Consider the following 25,270-nt stretch of genomic DNA (forward strand, 5'->3'; position numbering starts at 1 on the left):
TAGAGATGCTGGAACTTACTTTGCTGGAGGAGCAGGTAGCAGCCCTCGTTGTCCAGCTGTGCGCAGGGACACGCATACTTGCATTGCGACGCCCCAGCGTGGGAGTGGGGGGGGGGGAAACACGCGAGGTTGCGGGTCCGCGCAGCCGCCGCCTTGTTTCCAGAGCAGCCGGGGCTGATGCACCAAGCGGAGGGAGCGGCCCGGGTACGACCCGGCGCTTCCCCGGCGGCCCCGCGGCCGCTCCCCGCCGGCAGCACGCTCGGCTGTGGGGCTCGCTACTCCGTGCCGCCAGGGGGCGCTCGGCGCCCGGGCCCGGCCGCCGGGGTGTACCATTTCTCCGCGGGGGGGGTGTCGTAGATGACCTGCTCCGGTAGCGCTTACCGGACACTGGCAGCCTCCCATCGCGGCTCGGCAGCCGGTAAAGACGAGAGCGGCCGCCGCTGGGTGGAGATACCTGGAGTCCTCCTGCCCCGGTGTACGAGCTTCCCCCTGCCCCGCGCTGTATTCAGTGGTGCCGCCCCAGCTGCCGGCTGCGGCGCGGCCCTCGCGGAGCGGGAGGGGTGTGGGTTTTTTTGCTCCCTCCTGTTGCCATAGAGACTGCGGGGTGTCGCCCCACCCTCCCGCGCCGGGCTGGGACACGTCGCCGCCACCTCCGGACCGGGAGGTCTGCGGGGCCTTTCCCAGGTACGGGGGTGGCGGGGAGGAGGGTGCCGCCGCGCCCGGGCTCGGCGGGCGGGCGGGCGTTTGGGGAGGGGCGAGGGGGGAAACGCGCGGGCATCTGGGGTGACCCGCCCGAGGGCCGCTAAGCGCCGGGGACTGCTGGTGGCGCGGCCGAGGGGGGCACCGCAGCTGGCCGCCGGCGGGGAAGCCCGCCCTGTCATCGCCGCTGCCGCAGCCGGCACGGCCTCGGCCGTCCCTGCCCAGCGGGTGAGGCTGCGGCGGAGCCTCGCCGCGGGGCTGCCCGTCCGGGGAGGACGGGGGTCTGTGGGGACCCCGTCCCGTCCCCGCAGGGCGAGCCCTCAGAGGGGCCCCGCTCCCGACGCGGCCGGGCCTGGCGCGGGGCTGCGTGTCCCCCCGCCGCCGGGGCCCTGCCAAGCCGCAGCCGGGCTCTGGAGCGATCAGCAGCCGGCGGCGGGGCGCGGGGTGGGGGTTGCCCGCAGAGGCCCCGCAGGCCGGGGGGGGCAGCGCCCGGTGCCTCGGGATCAGTGGCGAAGCGCCCGCCTCGCTGACCTGTCTGAGCGCAATGCTGGAAGCTGGGGAGTGACTGCTGACGTCTCCACTGACCAAGGAAGTTTGTGACCTGGGGTTTGGGAGACGTGCCTGAAGGTCGCTGGCAAGTGGCTTTAGGTTTGGTTTGTTTTTTTAATCTTCCTGCCTTTGTATAAAAGGACAAATACGATCCTTTGGCCGTATTTAGATTATTGGGTTTTTTTCAGACCTTGCTGACATCTAGCGACATAGGTACATGAACATCAACGCGTGCTAGATCATTAAGTCCATCGCTGCTTTTCTGTGTGGGAATACACTGTTCACCTGTATTTTCACAGCAAAGTCTAAAGTACCTTAAGAACAGAATAAGACAATTTTTCCTCTGGTTCAAGTTTTATTAGTTTTGTGAGTTTTTTCTTGAGTAGTACGTGCTATTTTACCCTTGGAACCTAATTAGATTTTACTTAAATAGACCAAGTTTTAATACTATGAGAATGCTTTAAGTCATGATTTTCATAGAATATTTAGAACATCTTTAAGTGCTATTGGTAAGTTGATTGACTTCTGTTAGATTTTAAGTGGATTCATGTGGGTATACTGCATTTACAAATGAAGAAATTTGATGTGTTCTGTCAGCAAAACGGCTGCCCGATTCTAAATGATCCAGACAAATCTCTTATTTATGAAAGCGGCAGCGCTTTTGACTTGGCAGAGAGCTGCTAGGATGCTTCCCAGCTCGTGTGTTGTCCTAGGGAATGTGAATACAGTCCAGTAATCCAATGATTAAGGTACTTACATGCAATGAGGGAAAATTTCTTGCCTTGCTTGTTTTGGGGCAGTGTCTGTATCAGATTACTCCTAATTTTTACTGACAGTATACTGCAAGTTTGCTACTTGGTTAGGTTTTGTGGGAGGGTTGACATTATTTTTCAGTCCTTGTTGGAGCAAGGATAGCTGTATCCCAGATGAATGTTATACCCTGTAAAGCAGTGGGTTTTTTTTTTTTACTCTTTCTGCTGTGAGAAGCACTGAATACATCCTGGTGAAACCAGAAAATTAAACTTTTACTGTAGCAAAACAAACAAACAAAACCAACCAACCAAACATGACCCTGATGACATTGTGTGAGAATAATTTTATTTTTTTTTAAAATATAGAGGTGGATCTAGGTTGGATGACATAGAGTGGTTGTATCAGGAATGGCTGAATCCTACTATTAGGGAGTGCAAAAGTGGCTTAAACTTGTCTTTAAAATCATTTCTCCTTTGTGGGTGCATCCAGCATTTTTCTGTTTCTGAGTGTTTGCTACCAAAATCTTGATGTAGTTATTGTTGTTTATTAAAGTTAATGGACGATACGCAGTTGTTCCGTTGATTTTTATTTTTTTTTTTTTAAGTGCTGGGATGAGCTACTTTAAAAGAATATAGAAGACTACTTATATTTATTTTTGTGTCCTAACAGTAGGAAAACGAAAGCAGATGTCTTTTAAGAAACACTATAAAATGTTTTGTTACAGGACTGTGCTTTCTTTCTGTCTCAGTGATATAGCACAGATTGACCTAAACTTGGCATTCCTAAACCTAAGCATCTCTCTAGAAGAATGTTTTGATATTAGCTAACAGAACTACTGTCATAGCTAGCATAGGAGCAAAGGTATGATTTTTCAGTGTGTAAAATCCAGTCACACCCATTTCCCATTGTTCTAAAACAGGTGCATTTTGCTTTTTTAATCTAAATGTGTTGCAGACTATGAGAAAATCAGGTCTGAATAACTTATTTTCCTCTGTAAAAAGAGATGTATACTTTTCGGTGATATGAAAGAAGATTTGAATGTATTGACACTTTGGCACAGCAGCTTAGCCTCTGCTTCTGCTGCTCACAAGTTGATGTACAGAGTTCTGAGGGCTCCTTCTGCTGAGGGCTGAGAGGCCCTTTAATGGGATTCCTCTGGAAGGTTGAATTTTGATATGAAATGTTTCACATTCCATGGCTACAGGTAACCTTTCAAAACACTGCAAAGGTGATAAGTTATGAAAACTATTTACTTCTCCCTAACTCTGTCCTTGTTTATAATGGGACTTTATATTCCTTTCTTTTGTTATTGTGTAAAAGATCCACATGCTTGGAAGGAAAAAACATGTTTCATAAATAGGAAAATGTGACTGTAAAACTTCTAAAACAGGCAGTGGAGAGTTGCAGTCATGCCTGTTAAATTATTTTTAACTTTGTGTTGAAACTTGATCAGATGACCTGTTTATTATGATCCGTCAGTGCTTCTGCATATTTATTGTTATCTTATAGTACTTTAGATTTGCCAGAAGTTAAATGCGGGTTATTTTTTTGTAATGTGTGCATGTTTTAGTTTACCAGGAAATTTCACCTTGCTATGAGAACCAAAGATGGATCCAGAAGAGCAGGAGTTATTTGGTGATTACAGATACAGAAATTATTCTTCAGCGATTGAGAAAGCTTTGAGAAACTTTGAATCATCAAGTGAATGGGCGGATCTTATATCTTCCCTTGGCAAACTCAATAAGGTAATGTCACAGGAATATTTTTTCTGTTTGTTTATTATCTTTGTATTGTTACTGACTTTTCTGCAACTTACAATATTTAACAAAATTGAAAATTCACTCAAGCAAAATATTACTTCATAAAGGAGGGGTAATGGAAGCAGCTAATTCAGTATCTTTTATATAAATGTGAGAAATTCTGGTAAAACCAACAGAGGTTTCCTTCAAATGGTATTTATGTCCTTTATACAGCTAAGTTAATTTTGGTTTTGCATCGAAGAAACCCTCAGGATGCTGGTTACTCACTCTAGAGCAGCTAGAAAAAGTCTTTATATAGAACAGGAGGTCACAAGTTTTAGTATAAATTCTGAGTCAAAATTTATATTTAAAGATCAAATTTACTTGACCATGCCCTTCCCTTGTATTTGGGGAAATGATTGATTTGCTGTGGTGGTGTCTTTTGGAATGGCTGAGTATATGAAGAAAGAAAAGGACTTTTATGGGAAAACACCTAGGAAGTGTGCCTTCTCCTCCTGCCCAAGAAACAAGGTGTGTGTTGTTTGCGTCCCACTTGGTCTCTTTTAACGTAAAGCTCTTCCTGAGTATACATGGGGCAAGAGTAGTTACAATCGTTAAGGAAACAGGGGTGGGAGACAACTCCTGCAAAATTCATAAGGAAACATCTGTTGTTATCCAATAGATGCCTCACATGCCTTTGCTGTTGTTGCTAAGCCTTAGTTCTACAGAGTTTTCAAAGGGGAGGAGAATCCATAGAATCATAGAATATCTCAAGTTGGAAGGGACCCATAAGGATCATCAAGTCCAACTCCCTGCTCCTCTCAGGACTACTTAAAAATAAACCATATGACTAAGAGTATTGTCCAGACAGTCCTTGAACAGGCTTGGTGCCATGACCACTTCCCAGGGGAACCTGTTCCAGTGACTGACCACCCTCTCAGTGAAGAACCTTTTCCTAATGTCCAATCTGAACTTCCCCTGACGCAACTTCATTCTATTTCCTCATGTCCTATCACTGGTCACCAGAGAGAGATCAGCACCACCCCGTCTGCTTCCCCCCTTGAGGAAATTGTAGACTGTGATGAGGTGACCCCTCAGCCTTCTGTTCTCCAAGCTGAGCAAACCAAGTGACCTCAGCAGTTCCTCGCAAGTCTTGCCCTCAAGACTTTTCACTGTCTTGGTCATCCTCCTCTGGACACGCTCTAATAGCTTGATGTCCTTCTTACCTTGAGATGCCAAAACTGCATACAGTGCTTGAGGTGGGGCTGCACCAGTGTGGTGTAGAGTGAGACAATCACCTCCCTCGACCAGCTAGCTATGCTGTGCTTGATGCACCCTAGGACATGGTTGGCCCTTTTGGCTGCCAGGGCACACTGTTGACTCATATTCAACTTGCCATCAACTGAAACCCCCAGATCTCTTTCCGTGGGGCTGCTTTCCAGCCTCTCACCCTCCAATTTGTGTGTATAATGAGGATTACCCTGTCCCAGGTGGAGAATCTGGCACTTGCTCTTGTTAAATTTCATACAGTTGGTGACTGCCCAGCTCTCTAGTCTATCCAGATCTCTATAAGGCCTCTCTACCCTTGAGGGAGTCCACAGTTCCTCCTAGTTTAGTATCATCAGCAAACTTACTTAATGTACATTCGATTTCTGCATCCAGATAATTTATTAAAATATTAAAGAGCACTGGCCCTAAAATTGGAGGGGGAACCCCACTGGTGACTGGCCACCAGCCTGATGTAACCCCATTTACTATAACCCTTTGAGCCTGACCCATAAGCCAGTTGCTCACCCAACATATTATGGTTTTGTCTAGCTGTGTGCTGGACAGTTTATCCAGAAGGATACCATGAGAGACGGTATCAAAAGCTTTGCTAAAGTTCAGAAAAAACACATCTGCTGGCTTTCCTTGGTCAACAAGATGGGTGACCTTGACATAAAACGAAATTAAATTGATTATGCAGGACTTTTCTCTCGTGAACCCATGCTGACTATGACCAATGACTGTGTTGTCTCTCAAGTGTTTTTTCAATAACCTCCAGAATAACCTGCGCCATAATTTTACCAGGCAATGAAGTGAGACTGACAGGTTGTAATTACTAAGGTCTTCCTTCTTACCCTTCTTGAAAATTGGGACAACATTTGCCAAATTGAGAGGATTTTTAAGGGCAGCCATGTCCTTTCCTCTTCCAAGGAAAGGAAGCTGGATGTTACTCTGGCAAGAAGAGTTACACATTTCTGCCTTTGCTGTTTCATCGTGATTCCTGTTAAGTCAATAAGGAAAGCTAGAGGCTTTCAGAATGCTTCCCTCAAAAGGGAAAATAAGAAATAATTAGGGTGAGAGATTTCTTACCTGTGGCAAGAGGTAGGCTTTGAACTTTTATCTTGACCTAGATGAACACATGGAACTGATTAACACCTATCTGAATCTCTTATTCAGGTACAGAATTGCCAAAATATGTAGCAGCGTAGTAGAAACCAAGCAAAAAAGCTTTTAGCTTTTACATCAGTCCATCTGCTGTGGTATTTTATGGACTTAATCGTTTTAGGAGCTTAAGAATTGGTACAGCAAATCATCCCCAGTGTTCATCTGCTTCTGTCTGTTATATGAAGATAAGGATGCTATGTTAGGGGAATGTGCTGACAAAAGGAAAGTTGTGAAATAAGATGTCAATAGCTATTCTCTTAATTCCTATGATTACTTGGTCTCTTACATCCTAAAACGTAAATATTGTTGTTGAGTGCTGTTAGTGTTGGGGGGGAGGAGAGGGGTTTCTAACGTAAGAACCTAATTTCTTCTGCAGTCAGTTCTGAGGGTGAATGAATGAGCAGGGAGAGATTGGGTAGGAGGGAGGAGATCAACAGTATCTCAGTGGTGAAAATGTTTTTAAACACTGCACATGGTTTATCCTGGATGTCAATAACTGGTGTGCAGTGATGCCTATTATTAAGCAAAAGGGAAAATGCTGAGAAAGAGGTTAAGTTGAGGAGTTTCAGAAGTACTATTCATGCTTCTAGAGTAGCATGGAAGATCTCTCTTAAGCATGTGTTTCTTGAGGATTTTTATATTGTTGACTTTAATTGTGGGTGTTCTTGCTTATACAGGTGTAATATTTTCTGAGGCTTTTTCCCCTATAGTCAGGCTTCAACAATACTTTGCACTATCGAGTCTCACAAGTTAACACACACGTGCTCTTATTTCAATGGAAGCTCAATGGCGTTACCCTTTCAGTACAAGGTCTGGAGGAAGCAGCACAGGCTCTTCCTACTTATATGTCAGGGGAAAAGGATGGAGGGAGCTGATCCAGATCCATTTGGCCTTGATTGAAACAAGTGATCTTGGAGCTCTTGCTGCTGTTACCCCTGGTGAAAAGAGACAGTTCTGCTACTTCTTTCTTATTACTTAGCTACCAAGGTTAAACTGAAGGTTGTTTTTCAGTGTCTCTGTTGCTTCTGTGGTTCTAACTCATCCCAGTGACTTGTAGAACCAGGGAAGCAACAAAGAAACCAGTTGACTTTAATCTGAATGGTCAGCCAAACGGGTCAGTTTGTAGATCTGGAAAGATTATTTTTTATCACTTAAGGGAGATGAGCCTTATCTAACTTCAGATTAGTTCAGTGTGGACAGCTTCATCTTGAATCACTTTTAGGCAGAGGAATAAGGGGTTTTATTTTTGTTGTTGCTGTTGTTGTGACTCATCTCTTGTTATTTAAAGTAGGCCAGATGAACGCTGTCCTAAAATTGTGTGTGTCCCTCACTGGTTTTATAGGGAGCCTGAGGTGAGTTACTGCAGTTTTGCCTGTGTTTTTTAGCTGACCCAGGCTTCTAAGGTTAGGTAAGGTGATTCTCCCCTGCAGTGTTCTGAACAGAACTGCAGGTGCCAAGTGTGAGCATGAGCGAAGGATGGAGAGAAACTGTTTTCTAGAGTTGGCAGAATTTGCTAACTTATGCTACACCCCAAGTTTGTAAGGGAAAGATTTGAGGGGTTTTAATTTGAATAGTGCAGGTGTTAAGCATCATCATGGTGAAGGAGAAACAGTGGAAAGTAACATTTATAAAAACTTATGTAAGAATATGAATGGTCAGATGCAAACAGGTGGGTAAAACAGGCAGTACATATAGATGTTAATGTTTTAAGGGGGGGCTTCAGCTTTGCCTTGAAACTTACTCGTATTTCACTTGTAAATATCTTTCTGTGCTTTTTCTTCTGTTCAAACTCTAGTTACTGTAAGCTGGTCATTTAGTAGCTGCAGCCTAGACTGCTCCATGCTTCAAGAAATAGGATTATTCTCTTCTCAGTACTGTTCTTGGATGTAGCTTCGAACCATGGTTTTTTGGGGTGTTTTTGCAAATCTGCATATGTTCACTGTTTGGAAAGCGCTGGTTTGTGACTAAGTTTTTCAGATGTTCAGTACAGATTGCTGCATCTAGAATACAGTAATCCTTCCCAATTGTCCTAGTGCTAAAATGTGATTGTGCTATTGCAGATTTTGCCAGATTGTTCCAATGTTGTAAGTGGATACAACTCTGCGAAATCACTTTGATAGAAAAAAATGCTGGAGGGGAGGAGTGTTGTCTCTTTAAACTGAAAAATAGGTGATGTTTCAGCATATGCGGGCTTGTCAGTGAAAAAGGTGCTTTTAACATCATTTTCATATCCAAAATGCTTGTAACTGTCTATACAGAGTACAAACAAGGTATGTATATTATATAAAATACATATAAAAGTATTCATCTAGGGGGAACTTCAGGCAACTAAGAGGCTAAAAATATTATGAAGTTAGGAAAATTCAAGTTGCATAGTTTGCATAAGGGTTTTTAATCCAGAGTATAGGCATATATTTTCTAGAAGTTTTAACTCTGGGTGCAGGTGAACAGTAGATAAGTGACACAGTTTGCAAAATTAAGAACTGAGCAGTAGTAAATATTGGATTCCACAGCCTGCTTTTGTAAGGAAACTATGAACAGAGGTTTTCAGAAAAGTCTCTGAAATTTACTGATTCACAGAAGAGCACCAAATCTCACTAGGTTTTTGGCAAGTGAATATTTAAAGTCCCCTGTTTGTTCATTTAATCCATATATATTAAAACCAACAACAACCAAAACCCAAACAAATACAACAACCAACCTACTAAAAAAACCCCAAAACAGCCTACATCTGTCTGACAAGAATAATGGACAGGACTTTGCCATGCATATTGGCAGAAATACCTCTGTCAACAATTTGTCAGCAGTTTTTGGTTATCGGTGATATGGAACTTGCACAGAAGCTTTGCTAGTGACTGTTGCCACTGAGCCTGGCTGGCATGCCTTTCTGAGCAAGATGTTCATTTATAGTTATTGTTCACCATGAAAACAAAATATTATAACCTTTGAAAAATCAGTTGTTCTAGAGGGATTTATTTTATGCTTACAGCATGGTTGGCTTGCTCAGTGTTGATAGCAATGTTTGCTCTTAAAAAGGGCTTTCAAACAGCTTTTTATCCTTGGACGTCACACAAGTGTGTAAATGCACAGATTATAACTTCTTACAATACTAAGTTTTTGTCTTTAGCCTGCAATTTCAAAGCTGTTGTTGTTTGGTTTGGTTTGTTTTTTTAATTTGACTTTCAATAGCAAATAAGTATGTTACTTCTTGTTTCTCTAGGCTTTTCTTGCTTCAAGAACTTGAAGGTGAATGTGATCTCAGCCAAACAGTCTGTTTGGAGGGGAAGGGGAAAGAGCATAAAACTAATTACAGCTCCACAACTATTGTTTGGTTCAGTAGTAACACTTAATGTTACAGTATGTCTGTTCTTGAGGGGAGAGAAAAGAAGGATCCTTCTGAAATATGGATTTAATGAGCATAGCCATTAATTACACCAGTTGCTTCATATGAGAACTCCGACTGCTACAGCTTTATAACAACTGTTGGCTGAATTACAAACACAACCACCACTTGCCTTCTGTTGAAGGCAAGCCTTGTATCTTTGAGATGAAGGGAAGCTTTGCCTGATAATTGCTTTATGGAACTTCACCACGCCCGATGCACAAATGCAATTTGCAGGACTAGGGATATTTTATACATTTTTTTCTTCCCCTTTTTTAATATAACTCCAGCTCCTAGTTTACAGTTTCCTCACAACCATCTTTGAACTTCATGCTGCCATTTTTATGGAAGCAGGAGTTTTGTTTAGAATGTTATTTACTTATGTGGAAAATGATTCACTGGAAAATGGAATCACAGGCTCTCCTTCTCCCCCTGTTCCTCCCAACCCCTGTTGTCTAAAACAAGAATTATAGTATCTCCTAGTTGAAGATTATCTTATAAATTGATGTACATGCTGCCTTTTTCTGGAATTCTAGTTATGTAAATAAAAATATTTACTTGATTTGCTTGGGTTTTTTATGTCTAGGCAAATTGATCTAACTGATCTCTAGTGGTGCTATAAAGCAGTGCAGAATGACTTAAAGCAGTAACTGTGGAAATGCAAATATTCCTCTGTGTATGTGTGTCTGTTTTGATTTAAGGCACATTTGTACACTGCTGAAAAGAATAGATAGCTTTCCCTTTCTGTCCTTTATAGCTCACATGCAAAGAAACTCTGAGCATGCTTATGCATTAGAAAATGTTTAGTGTGCATAATGTATTCTCTAGTAAGTCATAAAGAAAAAGAATCTGTAAAAAGTTGAAAATGGGACGTGCACGTGGACGCAAGTCATTCCTTTGCATGTTTCATTTTTTCCTGACTTCTAATTAAAGTCTTTATTTTAAAAGCCAGTGGTAGGTCAAACACTTCTTGGTGTTCTGGGATTGTTGATTTCTCATTGATCTGTGAAAACCAAATCCTGGGATGATATGTTAAGCATGGAGTGCTTTCTGGCAGTTCCAGTGACATTTAACACTTCTGCCACTGTAACTGCTCATGAGGAAAGCAGTTGGAGACAAGGAGGAAAAGTAGATCATGGATGGCCTTCAGCCCATATGTAACTAAAGACTGTCAAACTAAGCTCACAAGAATCAAAAGAGTGGATGAATAATAGTGGTCAAAACCTGTGAGCAGAGTTGTCCATCCGCAGTCATTAGTGTTGGATTCTGAATGTGGAAACAATGGTTTGGGATGAGATCTTCATCTGCATAGAGTGCCAATGACACCAGGCATGCTACCACAACATTTAACCACCTGTAAAGCTGAAATTATAACGGCATTTCACTGGTCCTAGATCTCACAGTCAACTGATTCTTTTTTTCAGTTGTAGGAGCTCAGGTTATTTAAAAATCAAGCTTCTTAGCTTTGCCTGTCGGATCACATATTTCCAAATGCTAATTAGTTTCTGTATATTATCATGTCACTCTTATTTCAATGAACAGTTTTAGATCCATCTGCTAATTAATGTCTTTCAACCCTTTTAAAATTCTTTGAGCCCTGCAATTCTGGGGAAGCTGTTAAGAATCTGAACCTTTCAGCAAAGTAGCAGCCAGCCCACCACTCTGCTGGAACGGCTCTTGGTGCAACCACAGTCTTCTAATACGTTGCAGCGTGGTTTAAAATCCCTTGCATCTGCTGGAAGATCGGAGACAACTGTTTATCAGGAACACCCACTCTTGAGAAGAATTGTAGCTTGTGTCCAACTGTGTTTTTCTTCAGCCCAAGTCAAAAAAAAGATTACATGCTTTTGAGAAGGGAGTTTCATCTCAGAATTGTTCTGATGTGATGGGCAGAAACTCTCCTCAGCTGATGTATAAGCATCATCATAAATGTCTTCAAATCTTGCTTCCTGTACAGAGATGTCTTCTGATTCTTTAAGTGAAGCAGTACAGTTGGCACATGTACATGAAGTTAGTCTCACGTGCTGGAATTTGGACATAGGAAGGTTTCAGAGTTACCCAAGAAAAATACTTAAAACTGAATTATCCCCACATATGCGCTATTCAACTCCTAATATGCCTGGAGTATTTTTTCCTCTTCTGACTAAATGTTTTGCTTAGCTATCCCTGATGTTTGGTGAAGGAGCGTCCTTATTTGCTGGTGGAGATCTACTTCACATACTTAGCAAATTAAATAAGCCAAACAAGAAATTTTTATGAAATGGCATTATTTCGGTAATGGAGCAGATTCTCTGTGTAATAAACAATGAATGTTTTCATCTTCTACCTAGTTGATATTTAAATTTTAACTGATAGAATATTAACATGGTATTTGTTCAATCTTAAGATTGAGAGGAAAAATATTTACCACTGGCATATTTTTTGTAATTACCTTCTTTTATATACACAGAGGGTGTGGGCAAATACATACCAACCAATATATACAGAATGTTTCAAAGTCCAGCTTTCCGGCAGTCTTCAAAGTTGTTACAAGTATTAAGGGTTTTAATCTTTAATATTGAAATAATATTACTCATATGTTACATGAGTAAATCTCTCAAAAGTAAAAGGTATAAAAGATAACTTCACAATACAACCTGGTTTGATTTCATATGTAAATATTGCTGTATTCTTGGATTCTAGTTTTTAGTACCTATTAAAATGCAGATCTCGTGTTCATAGTGAGGGAGGGAAGGAAATTAATTAGCTCTAAATGGCATCTGTACTGTATGTGATTCAGAATGGTGTGACGTTTCTATTTACTTGTTACAAGCTCTCAGACCTTTTCTTCTTGAGTAAATTTTATTTACTAGAAGCTCTGTAGTAACAGCTGGTGTCTCAGTTTAGGCAGGGCAGCAAATGGGAGAAATAACGCAGCAGTACTCTCACAGATTCTACCTTCTCATGCCCACTAACTGCAAAGGCTTACACGATAAGTTGCACGCACCTTTGAAAGATGATGAGTTTTATCTCTTCCTCTAACTGCTGATGAGAGTATTCAGCATTCAAGTGAATGCCGAGGTCGTTTCTGAACTGTTTGGGTATGTTTCTTAGAAATGAGCAAGGAAGGGTTAGTTCACTTGTCTGCTGCTTTTTCAAAACCTTTTTTCAGGCCGGATAGAAGGACTTCAAGTTGAAAATAATTACGTAGAATAATACCATGACTTAACCTTTGGGAGAGTCAGGAATTTGCCTAATCCTGAAAACATCCCAAATGTCAATCTGCAGTGAAACATCTGTTTGCCTCAGTAGACAGTGATCAATGGCTAAAGTGCCATTTACTTGCAACGTTTTTTTTTCAATTATCTCTGAACTGAAGAGGTGTACCTATTTATCCTACTGAAATGCATGCATGGTTCAAGGAAAAGAGTAATCTTTCCAAAGAAGCTGCTAGAGTTTGTATTTTCCAGAGACTTGGCCTGTCTGCAATACCTAGTTAACTATTTCCTGTCCTCAAGATCTTTTACTTATACGTCAATACAGTGGGTAAGTTAATAAAGGTTACTGAATGTAGCCACACAGAATTATAAATAACTTCTAAGATTTTTGTTGTCCCATTTAATCAGGCTTGCTTTGGTCAGTAGGTTTTTTGTTTAAATTTCAGCTATACATTAAATGAAAGTTTACAAGGAAAGATAGTTATTTAATTCTTACTTTATTCCCTGTCCTTAAAGCTGAGATGCTGCTCTTGTCACTTCCCTACTTCCCCTGGAGACAGGATAAGGGTACCCTGTCCTTATCCTTGTCCTGTCCTTTGACTTTCCTTTCCAGCCTCTAAGCAAAGACCAAACTTTTCTAGATTGTTCATGACTGATTCCATATGAAAACTCAATTGCAGAGTTCTGCTGTTTCAGTGTAACAAAATGCATTTATGAGAGAAAACTCTTGAATGCATTTAGTTCTTCTCACTGTGCTAATAGGAAACCTTTGACATGCAGTCATCGTTTACATCATCTTTTACATTATATCTATTTATTCTCATCTCCTTTCTTCCACAGGCTCTTCAGAGTAACCTGAAGTATTCTCTATTGCCAAGACGGCTGATCATTAGTAAAAGATTATCTCAGTGTTTGCATCCAGCCCTACCTAGTGGAGTGCATTTAAAGGCACTAGAAACCTATGAAATAATCTTTAAAATTATTGGGACAAAATGGCTTGCCAAGGATTTATTCTTGTACAGGTAAACTTCTCTTTAAAGGCGCATGCATTTCAAAGTCTATTTTAATTATCTGATTTTTTTTTCTTATCTTTTTTATTTCTTTTCTCTTTTCTTTTTTCTTTTTTTAAAGCTCTGGTTTGTTTCCTTTGCTGGCAAATGCAGCAATGTCAGTAAGGCCTGTTCTCCTTGGTTTGTACGAGAAATACTTTCTTCCTCTCCAAAAGTCCCTCCTGCCTGGTCTTCAAGCCTTTGTAATTGGACTGCTGCCTGGATTGGAAGAAGGATCAGAAATTTATGACAGGTGAGAACTAATATTGGTTTAAAAGGAATATACAGTGTGTTGCTTTCCTAGGGAATTCTCCAGAAATTTCTGTCAGCTGTCTGTGTAGAAGGCTTGATAAAAAACCTTCTAAGGGTGGAAGAATGATGAGTCCCTGAAAGGTGCAACCAATAGTGCTAAAGTAGTAAAACCCTTTCCCCTTCTATTTTCATCTCAGGAGGAAAAGAGGAGAGAAGAGGAAAAGGAGGGTTAAAAATAGATGTGCTGAGAGAAAGGAATAAAAATTATTTCTTAAAGCTCCTCTGAACTCCTAAATAATTAACCTGACTCCCCAAACCACTGCTCTGTCGATAATTTCTATTTAAATACTGTAACACGAGAGAGAAGCTGAATTCTTTCCGGTTTTTCTATACCAGATACTTACCCTCAGGTTCTGAAAACACAAGCACGAGACAACTCTTATAAAATCAATTGTAGAAAAAAGTATCTCTGTCACTCTTGGGTGCCCCTGGCAATAATGACAATGGCATTCAGTACAGTGGCATTCAGGATCAGGAAGTGTGCTGAGAAGAGCAGCTCAGCACCCATTTGTGTAGTGGTTTTACTTCAGTTACCACAACTGTTTTGTAAGATCTTACAAGAACTCAACCACTGTAGGTTTCATCCGAATGCTTCTTTGCTTAAGGAGTCACTGAATGTTTCATTGGTAATGTACTTCCTTCTGTATTACCAGTCTGGACGTGTTGGCTGTTTTCTCTGCCCTTTTTGAATCTTAAATAGCTGTGTGTACACTTAAAAAAAAAAAAAAAAAAAGAGTGAGATATGCTAAGCTGCACTGATTACAGTTGATAAGCAAAATACTTCTACATCTAATGCTTCTTTTTAAAAACAAGTATTAAATTGAAGGCTCATTTCAATTGCTGGAGCGGCTAAGAGTAGATTGCATGTGTTCCCAGCTTGGTCAGTAGCATTCAGTTGCCAATTCCAGAGCATCAGATCTATGGACAAGTATATGCCTCTCATACATCTGCTGTAGAAACATGGATTTTAGTATGTGCTTTTTGTCAGGCAGGCTTTTAAGTGTTGGTGTATAGTTTTTTCTTTCTTACAGCACTAGTTGCTGGGGACTTGGGGGGAGAAAGGGGTTCCCTCGGAACTGAATCTCCTGTCTATCTGAAGGCTTTTTAGGGAGACCGAACTTATTTTGAAACTGACTTAATGTGAAGCAGTGAGTTAATGCAGCAGATTAACTTCTAAGATCCAACTACTGGTTTTATTATACCTCATTTCCCTATTCTTGATGACATCATTGTTTTCCTCTTTGCTTTGAACAAACAGGATCACAGACAGGAACTGACTGTATATTTCACTGTGAAAGATTTATGCTAAAACTAATTTAATTTTATATTTTGTGAAATATAAAAATTACCTGAGAAAGTCTTTTTTTAGTTTACTCATTGTAAGGAAGAAAGATGACGAAGATATCTTGTTGGAAGATGTGTTAGATAAATTTTAAATTCAGCTTCATGAGAGACTCGCCACTGAATATTTTCAGAATCTTGAACATTGAGGATTAACACTAATATATCCCCTGCTGTTCCTGAAAGTGGCAGAAGTACTAGCTCAGGTCATGCTTCAGCCTAGACACTATTTTCTTCTTAAGCACACATATATGCGTGAGTTTGCACACACAAAATGGGAAAGAAAAAATGGCTTGAGGGCTACTTTATAAAGAAATGGAAAAGAATATCAGATTTTTGAGGGGAGGGTGTTCCCTCTTCTGTGCTGGACTTCCTCCTCTTTTCTCACTTCTACATTCCTCACATGAGGTTTTAATTCCTACATTATATTAAAATACCAGAGTACTGACAGAGTTGCCAAAGCAGAGAATGTACCTTCAGTCATGGGACCTCCAGTGTGATTGCATTTAAACTAATTTCAGTGTACGGGTCATGTGTGCAATAACTGACAGTGTGTCATTTTATCTCATGTTTTTCTTTGTTCGGTGACTTACAAATTGAGCCCATTGATTTGTAAATACAGATACATAGGATATCTTCCACTTCCCAGACTGAGTAAAATAGGCTTCCAGAGCCTAGCATCATCTTAAATTATTTCCAATTCAGCATTGCACACCTCTCACCATAAATATTTTGCAATCAGAGGTACTCAGGTAATTTGGTCAAATGTTTGCAGGCGATTACTGGAGAAGTTTCCAAAGTATGCATAGAAACTTTGTTTCAGTGAGTGTGCACAGTGACAAAGGATTGAGTGTTTTTGGATTGTTTTTGTACAATCAGATGCTGGCCATCTTCACATGAAAAGGGCAATACTGGCAATACAAAGATGAGGAAATCAAATAAATTATGCCAACTACAATACGAATTCTGTGTATAATTGTCTTTTTATGGTATAAAAACTGAACTAACAAAAATCTGTTTTATTATGGCAAATATATTTCCATACAGAACAGATGCTCTGCTTGTGAAGCTGTCCTTATTGATGGGCCAAGAAGTGTTCTATGGAGCACTCTGGGGCAGTGTCCTGGTCAGCCCATCCATCAGGTTGCCTGCTTCTCTTTTTGTTGTCAGTCATATCAACAGAGAGCTGTCTGGAAAACAGCAGAAGTACATGCTCGGCACTGATTATAAGCTCACAGTAAGTTTATTACACTTCCCATAGAACAGTCTTATCTAGCATAATACCAGCATACTAGCAGATTGTGCCTTCTCTGCATTAAATTAGAATGACATGCTTTAAAAATATTTTGGAGAGAGAGATGGAATTGCTTAATACAGTTGTTTAATGGGAGCATCTTACCTGAAATATAGCAGAGAATCTTCCATACTGGTTTTGGTTAGCCTGCAGAATGCAAGTCTTCTGAAGCTTCTGCAGTTTTTGGTAATTGGTACTGCATACAGCCTTAAAAGACTGACTGGTTCAAATCAGAAGATAAACCTGACATCTTTTCTCTCTGTTCTGAATTTGCATTTGAGGTTGAAGACCAGCTTTTTCTATAATGCAGTATATACAATGTTTAATGTGGATTTATCAAAGTATTTGCAGTCCTGTCTGGAAGACAATTCTGAAATTTAGCATCTCTTTATTTTTTCAGTAAACTGAAAATCTTCAGTAGGTAGTAATTTATGTTAAACTTGCATGATGGAATAACTGTAATGCTAGTTAGAGTACTTTAATATCTGCATTTTGTGAGGCTTCACAATCTGTCTGATAGCTGGTGATGTCACACTGTGGCATTCTGTATTGTTACAAAACCAAGTATTTCATAATTATTAATGATTCTTTTAACAGTATTCCACAAAACTTTTTAAAACTCATTTTGGAGGCAGGAGTTTAATGGCTGAGTAATTCTCCTCTTATTTAAAAATATAGTGTTCACATGTAACCAAGCTTACTTTCTTTCCTTCTTGTGGTTATTAAAAGTGATTGTAGTTTAAATGTTATGAAGTAAAACACTGTTGTGCTTTCTTTTCATTTTGCAGATAAAGTCTTTGTGTGTATCAGTATTGGATTCAAATGTCCTTGTGCAAAGAAACACTCTGGAAGTGATTCTCTTCTTCTTTCCTTTTTATACAGCTTTGGTAAGAGGACTATTTTGGTATTGTCGCATGCGCGCTTTGTGCAGGAAGATGTCTTCCGTGAAACCAGTCCAACTCCTACCTCTGTTATTGCCAAATGTCTGAATTTTGTACCTTCAAAATCAATGAACGCATTTTGCAGTTTTTTGTTCTCCCATCCATCAATTTTAATACTAGAGGAGACTCTTCTGCTTCTCAGACTCCTTACAGCTTCAAATGAAGATGTGCTTTCACAGTGAATACTGTGTGGCATTTGGAATGTGCTTGAAGTAGTCAGGCCTGAGAAACTGCATACGGAAAAAATACCGAGCTCCTCTTCCAAGTAGGATTTCAGCATTTGGAATTTTCTCTTCTAAACTAAGATACTTCTGTTAAAGACTAGGAAAGAAAATATTTCTTGAAACAAGAGCTGTTCCCCATCATTTCCTAACTTACCTAGTAGTATAGTCAGTATTTTGAAAGTAGCAAGTAATTTTAAGGCATAACATAATGAAGTCTTTAGTATTTGTAGCTCAACTGTAGCTCTGTACCTTAAATATGAAAGTGATCACAATTGTGCCAGATTCCCTTTCTTGGGATTTTTAGTATACAAAATATTTTGTTGTTGATGGTTTATTGCCTTTTTTTTTTTTCCCCAAAACATAAACTTATTACCAATTTGACTGGTTTCAGTGTTCATAAACACTGTGTTTTTCATCCTAGGACTGCAACGAAAGCACTATTCTATTGCACAGGACTGATTTAGTCCATATTCTGTCAGCAGCTACACAGACATTGTTGAGGAGAGACATGTCACTCAATAGAAGATTATACGCATGGTTGCTAGGTACTGTACAACATACAGTGATATTCAATATTCTGAATACCTAAAAAAAAAAAAATCAGTGCTTAAAAATGTAATACACTTTTTCAGCAGTTAATGAATGATGATAAAATAGTGTTCTTTAGTTGCCATTTATTAAGTACCTGTTTAACAAAATAAAGCATTCATTTGGGAAAAAAGTCTTCTCTTCAGAGTTGAATTCATTTCACTGTCCTGAATCACAGGGTATCTGGTCCCATCCTCAGCTTATTCTGAAGTGGTTCAGTGGACTGAAAGGAGTGTGGTGCTATTTTAGCCTTGCTCTTCTGGAGGTAATAGTCTGTTAATTCCCATGTGGGCTTAGTTGTCAAGGATGGGCTGTAAGAGAGCTATAGCTTCTCCCCGTCTGCCTCCTTTTAACAGCGTAAGAGGCAACTAAAAGTGACAGGGCAAGAGCTGAAGCCATGTAGTTGCATGAGGGCTGCCCTTCCTGACCCCGTGTCTGGATCTGGGCTTGGTTTTGATTTATGTTCAGTGTAGCACATCTGGATGCCTCAAACTGTGATGTGTGGGCTGTCCTTGGGCAGTATGTGAGCTAGTTTCAAGCAAAGTGATGAAATGACAAAGATTAAAAACACAATGTAATGTTAATATTTGTATAAATGACGTGTGTAATGCTCTGTACTGCAGTGTTTCTCTGTACTCCTGATGTCTCTGTTTATCTTGTAGGCTCTGATATTAAAGGTGGTACTTTTGCTGCAGACTCAACAACTTCTGAAGACCATGCTGTTTATTTCTTTGGAAAATATTCTAAAGATCTTTTGGTTGAGGTTGGTGTTCATTGTATACAGATGATCCTTCTAAATGTTAGTGCAAACTGTGCCTGGAATTCCTCTGGACTTGGTTTGTCCTTTGCTTTCTGTCCCTAAAGATAACATCCTTTTGGTGGTTATATTTTCATCCATCTGAATGCCTGCTGTGCTGTATTTATCCCAATATTGTGTGTGCTTGCAATGCAAATGGAATCTAATGAAACCAAAACGTAGCATCTTTGATGAACTACCTGAATTATTTAAAAATGCTTCTCTGAATAAGATCAGCTCTTGACTACAGATGAGAAGATATCATTGCTTTGTCTACCCTGTATGGAAAATTGAAGTTCAATTGTACTCAGTACTAAACAAAATCAAATTTAGAATTTAGGTCTTAATAAAATGGCAGTCTCTTTTCTACATATAACATGTTGATGTTTTCTTTTTACTAGAGTTTGATTGAAATTTTACATCAGAAATTCCCAGAGTCTGATACAGAGGAACAGCATCAAGCTTATTTGAAACCCTTCCGCATCCTAATCAGTCTCCTTGACAAACCTGAAATAGGTAATGTTGCTTGTCACTTCTGTTACGGCTGCTAACAACTGTTACACCTTGGTGTTCTTCACCTTTGACAGTAGCACTCAAGACAACATCCTGCACAATTCTTCCTAATTCTGGACATGCATGTGTTGCATATTGGTCTGCAGGGGGCTGTGTTCCTTGCCTTGGACCTGGTTCAGAATGGAGCTCTGGAGCAAGCACCCTCTCCAGGTTATGGCTGGCTCTTCCTTGGGCACTCCACTGTGTAGCATGGACGTCTCCTAGGGACGATAACGCTCTTCCATGCCCAGAACTGTGATCTGAGGGGCTGGTTAAAAAGAACCGCTTCTGCCCTAGTCTCAATATGCTGCTCAATTTGTTCCTTGGAGCTTATTCTCTAAAATACTGTCAGGCCTCCTTTTTATTCTGTTTTACAAAGTGGCTTCTATCTGGAAAACCACCGGGACTAGTCTTGCCTGGGTTTCTTTCCAGTGCTTGGTGGTGGTTGTGGACTTTCCGATAGGCTTTCATCGGACTCTCATGACCATGTTGCTTTTCCAGACACTGGCGTCCTGCAGGCAGCTAACCTATGGTGATACTGCTGCCAAAATGGGCAGCACCCCTTACCTGCAGGTGCTCCAGCTACACCTAACCTCTCATGGGTGTGGGGAGGTGGAGGTGCCTCTGTTGGCGCTGCTGGCTTGTGCTGGCCTGATGCTGCCATGGGAGCAATAGTTTGAGACTTCATAACTGAGCTGTGAAGAATTTCCTCCTCTTCCCTGACTGTCACATGTCTCTTCTGTTGTGTACATGACATTGCCAACACCAGAAGGGTGAGGCTCTGCCAGCCCTTATTTTAAAGGGCAAGTTCTCCTTTCTGCATCACAAAATTAAGCTAAAGTAACTTGACAGATTTTTAGGATTTAATAAGATTCTGTAATAACCATGTACAGATAAATCTTTGAAATTATATTCTGTTAATCTGACAGCTACAAGAAGCCTATGGACTGATTAACTGGTATTTGTTAGAAGCTAATAGAGTGACTGACTGTATCCCAAAGTGTTGTTCTAGCTATTATCCTGGGTGGGGCAGTGATGTTATCATTGACCAAGCCTGTGGCCTTAGAATAGAACTCATGTACTGAGACTAAGCAGTCGGTTTTGCAGGCTCTTGTGTTCTGGTAAGCTTATCTTCTTTCATGGATCAGGAAGGTCCTGTTAAGCACATTTCCTCTTAAAGAATTATCAAAGCATGGCCAGGGAAAATGAGGATCCTGTATTGCTTGTCTAACACAAGAATGTTACCTTAGTAGAAGCAGTTGTTAGTCTGTTTATAAGGTAGTGGTGCTAACGTTTCCTTCCACTGGTTTTAGCTGAGTTTTAGCTGATTTTAAAAAAATCTATTGTGATTAAAGCCTCTTATATAACACATTTTTATTTCTTGACAAAAATGCTGCAGAACAGACAGCTGACTAGGGTTGTTACATTATCAATTTCTTGATTAATCTAATTTAGAAAGTAGATGACAGATACTACCCTATTGTATGTTTTATTTGGTTGACAATCAGTGTTAATCTGAACTACAGTAAGGGTTATTTAGCTGAACTGCGTTATTCAGTTCTGGGCAGCTCACAAAATATAACTTCTTGAGCCTTAAGCCAATATGAATTTTACTTCCTTTGAAATGGATTTAGCAATGCAACTTTTTTTTTTTTTAAAGATAGCACACTAAAACATAACAAGAATCTCCAACATTTTCTGCTGCTCTTAGTCACTTTAACTTTTTTTTTCTTTTTAGAATCACTCATTGTAATGCTTTATACACTTTTTTTTTAATAGTTCCATGTATAGGGTGTTGTATTTACTATTTGTTCACCTTCTCTATAGACAGTTTAAGACAAGACAAAGTGCTGACCCTTGAAAATTGGGTGCAGTTGTCAGTACACATCTAAGATAAAATTTCTTCTTAAAACTGTTTATAAATACGCATTTTTAGTATATACGTAGGCATTTCAACTTTTCAATTTGCTGATTTTTCCAGCTTCTGTCCCTCAAAATTTAATCAAGGTTACTATGGTAAACGTGCGTAGGGAAATCTGCTTGTTTTCCTTATGGGTACAGACATGGTGATTATTTTCGGCACATGAACTGCGGGTTTATGGTTATGATTATGTCCGCTTCTAAATGGATAAACTGTAGGTGCCTTACAGAAGTGACTTAAGCGTAGCATAGAACCAGTGCTATGGCTTTCCAAGTATTACTTTAAAACATTCTTAGAATGGACAACAGGTAGTATTTTACTAGAATTAAAAAAAACCAAAACAAAACAAACATCAACGCAAAACAAAAAAAACCCAAACATCCTACATGCTTAATTTTATTTTAACTGGAAAATCTGACATTTTAAAAAGCCACGTAAGCATTTTATTCCTACTTGAGTGCTCATCGTTTTTTTTAGTCTAGCTACCCCTAATTTAAGTCTATACAAGTTTGTAACTGAGCTGCCTAGCAGTCACTTTGGTGCAACTACTGGATTCTTTCTTCCTTCAATTGTAGGGCCGCAGGTTGTTGGGGATCTGTTCCTTGAAGTTACTAGAGCCTTTTATTCCTACTGCAAAGATGCACTTGGTTCCGATCTCAAGCTTAGCTACAATCAAAGTGGCAACATACTTGCAAGGTATAACTACAGGTTTTCAACTATGAACTGAAACTGTATAATTTATTTAAGCTAACTTATTAAGATCTGAACAAGTTAAGGAAGGTTAGATTTTTAACAAAGTGACCTTTCACATAGAAGATGAGTTTTTTCTATGACTTCCCTTTTTCCCCACACAGACTTGATTTCTCTTTGATTAGCAGAGAAGAAAATGAAGTACACTGCATATGAGAGGTGATGATTAAATCCAGCTATATTGGCCAAGAATCAGTCTGGTGACAGAACTCTTAGCCATTTGCTTTTCAAAGTTGAAGGCTCAATTTCTTTCAACTTGAAGAAAGATGCTCAAACTCTCGCTATTCCAGAATGACTTACTCCTTGATTTAAAACAATCAGTGTCTTTTAGCTTGTAGAGAAAATGGGGGGAAAGATTTCAGAACACATCAGCTAATATTGTGATGTGCATGCTCTTAGAATCTTCACTGACATGTTTCTTTTTTTTTCTTTTTTTTTTTTTCCCTTTCTCACAGTGCAATCAAAGAGAACAAAAATGCTTCAGAAATTGTCAAAACAGTCAATTTGTTGATCACATCCTTAAGCACGGATTTTCTTTGGGATTACATGACCAAATGTTTTGAAGATTGTTTCAGGTGTTTATGTTGTCAAACAATAGTGCTGCTTTTAATAATACCTCTTAAAAGCTGTCTATGTAAGATAATAAAGTTTACTGAAGCATTTAAATTCTGGAAGGAACATAATAGATGTTAGAATCAGACAGATGTGTAAGTTGCATCCTAAAATAATTCAAGAATGCAAACAGGTAAACAATTAGATGGAAACTAGCAACCTGAGAACAAAAGAAATTACTTTCAAAATGACAGCTGGAGAAGGAAAAGGTTTGGGAGGGGAGGTGGAGAGGTCTTCCTTGGAAGAACAAGTGTTTTTTCAAGAAAAATAAAGATCCCTGTCTTTTTATCTCTTTCTAAATATAAGAGAGAAGATTGAACTTTGAGCAGTAAGATAATGTATAGAGATTCAATCTGAAAATTAGAAGCACTTTAGCATCCCACATGCTACAGTTTAGGTGGTTTTGACAGAATGTTTTATCCTGCTGTATTAGAAGTCCCATTTTACTTTGCTTCAGAAAGCCTAGCAGTTCAGTATTTTGTACTGGTTTTGATGAAGCTTTTTTATTGTAACAAGAATTTTGGCAGGAAAAAAGCTTACAAAATAATGTTTCTCTCAATCCAGAAACAAATCCACACAGATGAGATATCCTCTTGAGAATATTAGCACTCCTCCTACAATTTCAGAGCTCTGCACACTATTGGTGTTTCTTCTTGACGTGATTCCTTTGGTAAGGCAACCTGAAGTTAACTGCTTCAAAGTCTTAAGAAACTTAAAATCAAATAAGTCATATTGTGATTATCTAAAAATAAAATAGGCAAATTGACTTATGTGTGCGTATCCATGCTACTGCCTGCAAAGCAGAGTTTTATGTGCTGATTTAGATATGGCTACCTGTGCTATTGCCTAGCAAAATAATTTTTTTTTTGTTTTTGCATTTTAAAATATGGTGATTCTATCAAAGGAATGAAAAAGTGTACCTTTTTGCTTCTCGGGTAAATAATTTCCTGGGACTTTTTGGTCTGTTAGCTGGCTGATATGTCGTAAGATTTTTAGGGTGTGATTGATAGAATCATAGAATTGTTTTGGCTGGAAAAGACATTTAAGATCATCAAGTCCAACCATTGACCTAGCACTGCCAAGTCCAATTCACTGTTCATCACGTAGAATGAAGAAAAAACAAATAATACTGAAGAAGTTTGTACAGTTCAACCATTCATGAACTGACTTTATCAGTCATTGATCAGTGTTGCTAGACAGCTGAGTAATATTATGTGATAACTATTTTAAACAATGCTTATTTATTTTAGGAACTCTACTCTGAAGTGCAGACTCAGTATCTTCCACAGATGCTCAGTTATATGGTGCAGTCTCTCCTGGAAAATATGGAAGCATTAGGTTTACCAGAACTCACTCATGCCTTAAAGACCTGTTTTAAGGTGCTTAGCAAAGTGCAAATGCCCCCTTCCTATTTGGACATTGAGACAGGAAGTGGAAATGGGGTAGGTGTTTTTCAACTACTCATAGATGTTTAAAATTCTTGGTGACATAACATTTTAAAATGCTATTTCTCGTAACTTAAACCTAGTTGATAACTGCAGCAATAAAGATTTTTGAAACTTACCTTCTCTGGCCCCTTCTAGATTCCTACCCAATGCCTTGTTATTCTTACTGAGTATTCAGTTCTGACTTGTTTGAATTATTTGTGACAGTGAATGAGTATAGTCTTGTCTGAAACTGGGGCTGTAATCCTGTGATCTTAATGGCTTTGAAAAGGCACTCGGGATCATGCAGTTGCTAAAGATTTGAGTTGCCAAATCAAGCCCAGCTTTACAGCTGGTTAGGTCTGCAAGGCTTTCAATTAATATTTTAGTTTAACACAATGTGGTATTATTTGTGTGCAAGAGACCATGATAGGGAATGAGGAATAGATGGCATAAAGCAGTCACACAAGCGCAGCCTGCCAAACTTTTGCAGTAGAACAAATACATGCATTTGACTAGAAATAATCCAACAGAAGTAATACCATTATAGTGATGAATTGATTTTAAAGAAACATTTCCATTTGCAAAGTATCTGTAGCTATGGATCTGTTGTTGTTTGAGTCAAGGTGTGAGGATTATACAAATGTTCGTTACGTTTTAAATGCAATTGAATTGACTGTTTACAGATAACTATGTCTCATGATTTTGTAAAAGTAA

At 39.6% G+C, this 25,270-nt stretch overlaps 1 protein-coding gene across 6 annotated transcripts in view; it reads left to right on the forward strand.

Moving 5' to 3' along the window:
* Window positions 1–359: 359 nt before the first annotated feature.
* DOP1B (DOP1 leucine zipper like protein B) overlaps window positions 360–25,270 on the forward strand; it is a 48,613-nt gene continuing 23,702 nt past the window's right edge. For 4 of the 6 annotated variants that reach the window (XM_075771617.1, XM_075771635.1, XM_075771625.1 and 1 more), the window contains exons 1-13: window positions 360–684; window positions 3,572–3,746; window positions 13,590–13,771; window positions 13,881–14,051; window positions 16,499–16,688; window positions 17,534–17,632; window positions 18,332–18,455; window positions 19,161–19,261; window positions 19,696–19,810; window positions 22,343–22,463; window positions 22,973–23,092; window positions 23,694–23,799; window positions 24,380–24,571. In XM_075771617.1, the coding sequence (XP_075627732.1) occupies window positions 3,609–3,746; window positions 13,590–13,771; window positions 13,881–14,051; window positions 16,499–16,688; window positions 17,534–17,632; window positions 18,332–18,455; window positions 19,161–19,261; window positions 19,696–19,810; window positions 22,343–22,463; window positions 22,973–23,092; window positions 23,694–23,799; window positions 24,380–24,571 (1,659 nt within the window). In that variant the 5' untranslated portion in view covers window positions 360–684; window positions 3,572–3,608. Of the gene's footprint in view, window positions 685–3,571; window positions 3,747–13,589; window positions 13,772–13,880; window positions 14,052–16,498; window positions 16,689–17,533; window positions 17,952–18,331; window positions 18,456–19,160; window positions 19,262–19,695; window positions 19,811–22,342; window positions 22,464–22,972; window positions 23,093–23,693; window positions 23,800–24,379; window positions 24,572–25,270 lie in introns of those variants that run through there. The other 2 variants (XM_075771657.1, XM_075771648.1) reach the window with 2 other exon arrangements.

This window comes from Balearica regulorum, chromosome 1 (assembly GCF_011004875.1).
Source record: "Balearica regulorum gibbericeps isolate bBalReg1 chromosome 1, bBalReg1.pri, whole genome shotgun sequence".
NCBI classification, from domain to species: domain Eukaryota; kingdom Metazoa; phylum Chordata; class Aves; order Gruiformes; family Gruidae; genus Balearica; species Balearica regulorum.